Source organism: Nelumbo nucifera, chromosome 3, assembly GCF_055504915.1.
Source record: "Nelumbo nucifera cultivar China Antique chromosome 3, China Antique-T2T, whole genome shotgun sequence".
Taxonomy (NCBI): Eukaryota; Viridiplantae; Streptophyta; class Magnoliopsida; order Proteales; family Nelumbonaceae; genus Nelumbo; species Nelumbo nucifera.
In genome coordinates, this window is record NC_142651.1 from 110,853,069 (window position 1) to 110,862,710 (window position 9,642).

A 9,642-nucleotide genomic window follows, 5' to 3' on the forward strand; every position below is an offset into this window, starting at 1 on the left:
ATGGAGACATTTTCATAGTCTTAAAAGGTATGCACAATTTTTCCCCAAATGAGTGGGTTTTAGATTTTGGATGTTCTATGCATATTTGCTCCAGGAATGAATATTTTGACATGTTCCAAGAGAGGAGGACAGGTATTGTTTCCTTAGGTGATGGATCTACGTGTAACATCACGGGTGTTGGGACAATAAAAATCAAAATATTTGCTTGAGTGATTCACACTTTGGGTGGTGTAGCGTATGTTCCAAAAATGTGCAAGAATCTAATATCACTTAGCCGGTTAGACTCCAAGGGATGCAAATTTTTTGTTGTAGGTGGAGCCATGAAAATCACACGTGGCGATATGGTTCTGATGAAGGGAGAAAAATGCAAGGATTTGTATCATCTGGTTGGGAGTATAGTGGTTTCCAAGACCTCGATAGGGTGTTGGAAATGGAATGCGCAAGGTAGTGTGGCCACACGGAGGGTCTCTTTTACGGATAGAGTGGAGACAAGTGCTACAAGTTTCCAAGGTATAGATGATGGTGAGAGGAAGATTCCTATTGGAAGAGAGGAAGGATTGAGCTTCCTTTCTGAAGTTAACTATGATTGTTAGCTTAGGTACAACTACACATGTACATTGGCTGTCTTGTTTGAATCACGTGGAGTCAGGACCGAATGGTTCAAGTTATGTGTAGCTGGTGATGTTTTATAAGGCCAATGAAGGTTTGCGGTATTTGCAAATTGGTAGAAGTACAAATAGTATATCTCTAAGGTGGTTAAAAAATAAGCCAAGGTGGAGATTGTTGGGATTGTGTCTTATTTTACAACCATTTGATTAATTTTAATCTAACGGTTGGTGTGGTCCCTCTTTAGGTTAAAAAGGTTTTACATATAAAAGCTTTCTTTTGTATGTAGGGTTAAGACTTTTGGGGAGAAAATGTGTGAGAGAGAAATACAGAGTGCTTTTGGTGTGAAAATGAGTTTTTTCTCTTGTTTTTGTTCTTCGGGTTGAGAGGAAAGGGAAAACGGGTGTACAAGGGCTAAGGGTTGGTTTGGTCTACAAGTCGCAAGGTACTTGTATTGTTCTCAGTTTTCTTTCATAGTGAAGAATAGATTTTGTCTCTCCCGTGGGTATAGGCGGTAAGGCCGAACCATGTAAATCTTTGTATTCTTTGTGGAGTTTGTTTTATTTGTCTTCGCTTGGATTTTATGGCCTCAATTCATCTCCTTTGTAATTTCATTCTTTTTCTCTGAGTCGTAATTAAAAATATAGCCCCCAATGTTTTCTCCAAAATGGCTTGTCCAAGCCTGTCATTTTAATAAGTTTAGCAAAGCAAAAATAACACGTCATATGGAGAGATCCTCCCTCCCACTCAAAGCCTTTGCCAAAATATTACTCTCTTTGTCATTGGCTTGCTTTAGTTTTGTTTATAGCTCTTGCTTGTATCGTTTAAAATATAGATAAAAATGAGGTGTTGTTGTCTTTGCTTCAACCTTTCTGCTTACAAGGGTGGTGTGACGACTGGGTAGTGCAGCTAGGCTTTAGAAGAGAAGTGTGCAATAATTCGAAAGAAGTTTAAATGGCAACAAGACCCATTTGGGTGCTTTCTCTATCCAATTTGAGAGATGGGTTGTTCTAAATTTTGGATTTGATTGTAAATCATGGAATATATCTTTAGAAGATGCAGCGAAGGGCAACCGACTACTAGTGCCGAGTTTGAAGGAGGTTTTCTTGTAGGATATAGGGGCTTTCTTGGTTTGTTCTTTGGCCCCATTCGCTTTTCGGTAAGTTATTTACCCGGGAAATGCAATTACTTGGGTAACTTTTTCTTGTGAAACATTTATCCGGGTAAGTACATTTACCCATGTTCTTTTATTTCTCATGTAAATAAGGCAATAACCATTTTAGTCATAAAAATCCATTATTAAAAAAGGCATTTTTGTCCCATTCAACTGTTGGCAACTTTCCTCCTACGTGGGAAAGTTATTTACCCACCTAGGAGATGGGTATCACTTACCCGGGTAAGTGATACCCAAGAAAATAAACTTTACCTAGTCCCCACATAAATCTGAAAAAAGAACATGGGATTCTTGGTCAATGGGAACCAAAATCCCATTGACCAACCTTCCCCCCTCTCAAAATCCTAAAAAAGAACACCCCCATAGTTGCAGCTTTGGTGTTGTTTGTCGTTCATCATCACCATGACTACCTGGTTGAAGCTTACAATCACTGGGGTTGGATCTTTCTTACCTTTCCATTTGGTTCCCTGTTGCGAAGCTTACAAAAGTGAAAGAAACAAACGAAAGGAGAGAAGGAGAGTATCCTCTCACCGTCATGTCTCTCTATAGCAGTCACTCTCCCAAATCTGATTTGGGTCGCGGAACGCAACTGTACACTATCCACTGTGTTTGGTCTCAAGGTAGAAGGTGATGAACAATGTATTTTTGGAAGATAGTTTGAAATTTTAAAAGTTTTAAACCGCACATGTTATCGCGTGATACAAATAACTAACGGATTATTAATGACAAGTACAATGTTAACACGTTTTGGAAGTTTAGGTATTAGATTGACACATTTTAATGTTTGGGAACCAAAGTGACACTAGCTCAAAATATAGGATACTAATTCGGAATTTTCCCTTAAAAAATTATATATATATATATAATCGGGCATGTTTCGGATTAGTACAAGGACGAATTAGATTTAGGCTACCTAAAGTCTAAGCTTCTTTTACCAAAAAAAAAAAAAGTCTAGGCTTGAGCTTAATAAAAATTAAAAAAATCCGAACTTTGGACCAAGGCCTTGTTCACTTTTTGGTAAGCTATTTACATAGGTAAATGCACTTACTCGGATAAGTGCATTTACCAATGTTCTTTTATTTTCCATGTAAATAAGGCAATGAGCAATTTAGTCATAAAAATTTATTATTAAAAGGGACATTTTTGTATTCAAGTATTAGTAATTTTCTTCCCCAAGTGGGAAGTTATTTACCCAACTAGGAGATGGATAAATGATACCTAGGAAAATAAACTTTCCCTAATCCTCACATAAATCTAAAAAAAGAACATGTATTTCTTGGTCAATGGGAATCAAAATCCCATTGACGAATTTTCCCCTTCTCGAAATCCAAAAAAAAACGCCCCCAAAATGCATCCCATATACCAAAATTTAAGCCTAATACATATAAAATTGCGGACTGGATTGGTTCAGGATCGGGTTGGATCCGCCCAAGTTGCACCCGGACGCAGCTGAACTGTGTAGTTTGGTTGTCTCCCTCTCTCCAGCCTCTCTCTCTTGCCAGTTGCCACTGATCAATTAGTTTTATTCAAAGTTTCAATTTCAATCAAATTTGCTCGTCTCTCGTCTCTCCGCCCAAGATTAATCCCAAACCCTAATACATAAAGAAAAAGACCGTTGCAATGGATAAGCTTCAAACTTCCCCATCGTTGGCGTCCATAACAGAGGTACCATTTGGAGAATTTTAAAGATTTTCTTCTCGATAAAAGATCATGATGCGACTTGAACATTTGTTTTCATCTTCTTTTCTCTTGTCTTTTCCTTTTTATTGAAAGAGTTTCCCTCTTTTCCATTTTATATATGATGTATGTATTGGTGGATAAATTGACTGTAAATGTTCCAAGGCATTTATTCTGAAGGCATTATTTCTGTTTTTACAGGTAGAAGAATGAAAGTGAAGATACTCTGTATCATTTTCAGAAATTTCTGTAGCTTTCGAAAGAATTGCTCAAGATGCGTTTGAAAATTATGCTGATTAAAATTTTGAAATTATTTGATTTTTGTTAACATTGGGAATTATAAATTCATCGTTCCAACTAGATGCATACATAGAAGTAGAAACATATTTATTTCAATATTTTGAGAAATGATTAATGATGAAGGAAGATTTGGCCCGACCTCGCAAATCACGCCACGTGGCAAAAAACAAGTAGCTCGGCACTTAAAGCAGCATACCTAGGGTACAAACACCAAGGGGAAGAGACCAGCGGTCCGAACTCCCCTCGAGGAGACCGAACTCCCCTCGAGGAGACCAACTCCCTAAGAGAAGCCCGAACTCCCAACAAGGGGCCCGAACTCCCTAAAAGGAGCCCGACCTCCCTACTAAGAGCTCAAACTCCCTACGATGAGCCCAAACTCTCCCTTTGGCCCCGAGCCACACAAAGCAGTGACCCGAACTGGCCTGTCTCATGACAGTTCAGGACACCCCTCTATCCGAACTCAAGACTTCGCCTCCAGAGCATTGAACTGGACGAACCACACCGTACCTGACACCGAAGGAGTCCGTATCCAGGGGCGGCGCACCTGACTGACTTGGGATTTGACGCTTGACGGCCGTACTTCAACGGCCACCTGCCACCGTCACCTGCCACCGCCATCTCCAGTTACAGAGACGGCTCCGACAAAGAGAGCAGTGACGGTTCTGCCCCAGCAGAGGCAATGACGCCCGAACTGCCAGAAGCACGGAAGTAATCATTCCCAACCTGACAGAAGTCTAGGAGTGAGTGTGCGAGGTGGATAAAAGGCTCTCCACCCCCCAAAGAGGAGGTATGCAAACTTTGCGCTATCTGGTTTTATCTTGCCTTTGAAGGATTCTAACTTGAGCTTCGGAGCCTTTACACCGAGTTCCCCCCGGAGCTTCCTCATCTCCCCCGTTTCAGGTTCCCTGCTACTCAGTTCAAAGGCAAGATCGTTGACAGCTAAGACCGGCCGGATCGCGCATCATCAATTGGCGCCATTTGTGGGATAACGCTTAAAAAAGCCTCCCTCCAAACTCTCATAACCTCTTTTCTTCAAAAAACCCAACACTCATGGCTTCTTCCAGCAACGCCGGACGTGGCACGGAGACAAACACCACCGGGGAATAACTTCAAGTCCCCGTGGTGTGCGTTGGACAGTTCACCATCCCCCTTTCGGTGGATGGGATCCCCAGCTTGAATGCGCCACAAGCAGTGGCGCCCGTAAACCTTCTTGCCACGAGCATCCCCTTTCCTCCCCCTATTGAGACAACCTTTACTGAACCAGCTGCCGTCCCCCTGGCAGCCAGCCAAAACCGGTTGGACGACCTGATGTAGTGCATGCGGGCAATGCAAGCCCAAATGCAACAGTTCCAGCAACACCAGTTTCACCAGCACCAAGTACTGCACAACATCTCCCAATATCACTATCAACAGCAGTTTCCCCAACTGCCGCTGAACCAACCACTACTTCCACCTCGGCACCCTGCTCCGAGGCCGGTTAAGGCCTCCCCGCAGGATGGACGCCCCCACCAAGGAAAGGCCTCCCGGCCCTAGAACCCCCCTAAGCTATCTCAATAGCTTATGCTGTTGGGCCCCAACAACCAAAGTTACCCCTAAACATAGAGGAAAGAGGGATGGGCCAGACATGTTGAGATGTCAAAATGAGAGAGGGAGAAGGGAGTGATGAGGTGGCTTCGTGATGGAGTAAGGAAGGCTAAAATGAAGAGGGGCTGAGAGTTGTTGTCGGTTGGGATAAGGGAGAAAGCTCAAGCCATGACGTTTCTACTTTTTAGTATATGTATAGATATAGATTTAGATGTCATTTGATAAATCTTTTTTGAAAGATGTGACATCTAAAAATCATGCACAGTTTACAGATGGTTTGGTTGGAGGTGAGAAGCTTGATTTTTTGCTTCCCGAAATAGACTCCAATAGAGAGTTTCTCATGTTTTTTTTGGAATTCACTGTTTTTGCAGCTAGAACTTCACCCAACCAAACTAGAAACTATGAAACATAGGCTGTTGACCGTGCAAAAAAACAGGCCAAACAAGGCCTTAGGCTGTATTTTGTTCCATGGGTGTTTATTGAAAAAACTCTACTACATCAGTGCCACATAGGCATTGATATTTATTGCATATAAAGCAAAATAAAGCAACTGTTTAATTTCACCATTTATAAAATAAATAGTAGAAAAATGAAACACTTTAATTTTTATGCATATGAAAAAATATAAATAAACATTTTAAATGAAAAATATAAATAAATAATCTATCGATAAACGCCCAAGAAATCAAACACATACTTATTTTTTGGTATTGAGTTTCGGAATGCGTCTCAAAAATGAATACCGAAACGCGTACCGCGTTGATGCCAATTAAAAAAAGCCACGTGCTGATGCTTACCGTCAGTAATTAGTTATTTGGTTGTAACAGAAGGTATGGGAGCAGGGGAGGTTTTTCGTGCAGTCTGAAGTGTGCAGTCTGGGCAACACGGCACCAGAAAATGATAATGAATCACAAGTATTTAATATTTAGATATTAATGTGGTATAGGTTCAGTTTGAAAAGAGTATAAATACATATAAAATATAAAATTTTGCATATTATATATTTACATTTATACTCCTTGTTTTGTATTTTGAAAGGATGGCGCACTCATTACTTAATACTCAATGAATTGGTTGGCCTTATTTTTCTTTTCACGCCATTCCATGAGACCATGAATTGGAGAAGGTGACACCGACCCCACTGACCCACCCCTCTCCCTCTCTCATCTTTTGCATGGCTCGTGACACGTATCTTCCCTCCCTCTGTGTCTCTGTCATCCTTTCTGTTCACATGTTTCACGAAGTTGTAGGGTATTTACTTTATTATTTTTCAAATAAGAGCCAAACGTCCTAAACCCCACTTTATATAAACAAACGTTGATATTTGAATTTATTTTTATGAATTATACAAAATTAAAAATAAGAATTAGTTTTGTTTATTATATAATATAAATAGATGTTGAACTAGCTGAGTTAGATTAGATAGCTCTAAATCAATTAATGCCTCGATTTTCTTTTTCAAAATAAAAGGACATGCTTTGTACGTGCTCTTAATTATGTTCTCGTTAAATTGTTTGCCACTAGCATATACTGTATCAAGTTACCAGATTAATTACATATTTACATGTGCGGTTTTGGTAGAAAAATAACGCCTGGATGTTTTCTGGGTGTTCACTATAGTGGTTTTGTTTTCAATGACTTTCAGGAATCTTCAACAACCATCTATTAAGATGAAACCGTTTTTATTTTCATTTTCAAGCAGGTCCCATAAATCATATCACGAAAAGGAAGTGATGGTAGGGCCCCATTGATTGAAATCAATTGGCCAAATCGTAAAATAAAAAGGTTAATATAATTGGGCGAGTATTGTATTCCACTTTGACAATACAATAAGGTTCATTTCAAATTCATTCTAGAGAATCGGCTATTGGTATTGAAGAACAGGTTTTGAGTGGCTCTGAACACTTAAATCAAGAGTGGTTGATGTTGATGTTGGTTAAGACCAAGGTTTGAAATTTTGATATATATTTGATCGTATCAATTAATACATATTGTATAAGGAGCTTTTTGATATGCCCCTATAAGGGGTGCTTTGGATCAAACAATGGTTTAGGGGATATATCAGCCTTAAACCAATCTCTCTAAATTAAATTCAAAAAGAGAATAAAACACTGATTAACGTATCAGTCTCCTGTATCAATATTTTAAACCTTCGTTAAGACTTATTTTAAATGCAGAAATTCATGATAAGGGCAACACTGATCAGAAAACAATATTTTCGTCTGGTCACTGGCATCTATTGGGTGCTCAAAAGGAAAGTGTTCACACAATTGTAACGATGCGAGTGAAAGATAAATAACAATGAAAAATATTTTATTTATGTATTGGGTCCATTTGCAGTCTCTCTTGCACATTAAACGCGTCCCAGTGGAGAATACATGTATTAATTCATTTCTTTATCTTTCTCTTGAATTGTACCAACAAAAGATTCTCTTGATATTCCTAACCCAAAGAAATCCCTCTACTACTTAAACGATGTGGTTTGGTGCGCTGTTCAATCCAAAAAGGAAATTGTATCAGATTCCCAGTTTTAGGCGACAGGAGGGAATACGAATTTTCTTACAAAAAAAAAAAGTGAAAAAGCTGGATTCTTGGATAAAGCTATATGTTTTATTCCACCAACCATTCTATAATTAATTGGAGACACAACTCACAACTCACTACTCACTACTCACAAGTCACAAGTCACAACCACATATTCTGATATTCACATTCCATTCCCTTGGGAAAATCAAGATCTCTATTCATTCCTATTCCTATGCCAAGATTCACCACCGAAAATCCAATACTCTGTTTGTTAGAGCGGATGGCGGGCGGAGGTAATGATTTTTTTTTTTTATTATTATAGAATCTACCTGTTCAAAGAATACAAACCAATTTCCTCTTCTAATTTGGTTCTGATATACCACCCACTAGTTACTGCTTCCTACTTCCTAATTATATATGATAATTTCATTTTTTTTTTAAATTTCATAGTTAATACTCTGATTTCGATTTATTGATTGATAATTTATGTCTAACTTGCAAATAAAAAAAAGAATCTGAAGCATGTTAAACAATCTAAAATTCCATCAAATAAAATATTCTGACATAAATACAAGGAGATAAAATGCCCACCTAAAAATTACAGAGAAAACGAAAACACGCGCGTACACAATAGAGACGTCACAGAAACGACAGACCAGAAAGGAAACTCTCTAGAGTCTAGACACCGACACAATCCTGATTCCTGACCCTGCGGCAGCAAATATCTCAATTCTCAGGTCGACAATCCCAAGAATCCAGTTCATCCAACCACCAATCCATGACGAACCCTAACGGCCGCCGCTGTTAATGAGGAACCAAATAAAATCTTCTGCACACCTGTATAAGATCTTGTGTCAATTTTATTGCATAGTTACAGAGAAATATATAAATACAACAAGTTGGAGAAAGAGAGACAGAGAGGTCTTACAGGAATTTTATTCATTATTGATTATAAGCTTGTTCACTTGGTGATGGCGTAGATAGCATAGATGATCCCAGGGATATACCCAAAAAGTGTTAGCAGCAAACAGATCCAGAACTCTACCTACAACAACAGTGATCGATCATTATTAGTAAAGATCAATCATACCCCAAAAACTTAAAGAAGAAGAAGAAGTACGAGAAAAGATGGATATATACCTTGCATCCGAACTTGAGAAAGACTCCAAGAGGAGGAAGAATGATAGCCAAGAGGATGTCTATGCAGGTTGCAGTACCTTCACTCGCCATCTTCAAGCCTTCACAAATTAAAGCTAGCTGCTTCCTTTAGAGGGAGAGACACAGTCAGATATATGGAAAGAATTATAGATGAGAGGACTGATCAGGAGACAAAAGAGGAAGCAGGGGTGGTTTAATGGTTTTGTGGTGGTACTGGATCGATGTATCCCACTGTCTTGTGGTTTTGATAACTGATAAGAATGGCAACGCCATGGTGGTTGCCCTCCCCTTTTTATAGAAATACATTACCCACGTGGCCAGGTAACATTGACTGACCGTTGACCCTACCATCCTCGCTGGTTTCGCTGTAAATTAATTCCCTATAATAATTCTCTCCATCCCCCCCCCCCCGGGGGCTTTTCTGGAAATATCTTTTCCCTTTTAATTTCCAGCTAATAAAGGCCTTTTTTTTTTTAATTCAATCCAAAACCAAAAAGTTATTGAAGGAGAGGATTAGAGTGCATGTGCATGTGATGTAACACCCACTCCAACCTAATAGTCCAGGCTGCAGACTGCAGAAGGTGGAGGTGCGTTGCTCTTTAGATTTTAAACAAACT

At 39.3% G+C, this 9,642-nt stretch overlaps 1 protein-coding gene across 1 annotated transcript; it reads right to left on the reverse strand.

Moving 5' to 3' along the window:
• Positions 1–8,390: 8,390 nt before the first annotated feature.
• Positions 8,391–9,290, reverse strand: LOC104607190 (hydrophobic protein RCI2B). Its single transcript, XM_010272756.3, has 3 exons — positions 9,008–9,290; positions 8,796–8,912; positions 8,391–8,704 (listed from the first exon to the last, which is right to left on the reverse strand). The coding sequence occupies exons 1-2, from the start codon at positions 9,095–9,097 to the stop codon at positions 8,829–8,831; spliced, it is 174 nt and encodes a 57-aa protein (XP_010271058.1). The 5' UTR covers positions 9,098–9,290; the 3' UTR covers positions 8,391–8,704; positions 8,796–8,828.
• Positions 9,291–9,642: the final 352 nt, after the last annotated feature.

What these genes read in the sequence shown, in the direction of transcription:
- LOC104607190 (XM_010272756.3), bottom strand. Translation starts at nt 9,097, where the DNA reads ATGGCGAGTGAAGGTACTGCAACCTGCATAGACATCCTCTTGGCTATC. An exon ending in TTCTCAAGTTCGGATGCAAG is followed by an intron (nt 8,913 to 9,007) that starts GTATATATCCAT and finishes CTGTTGTTGTAG; the next exon opens with GTAGAGTTCTGGATCTGTTT.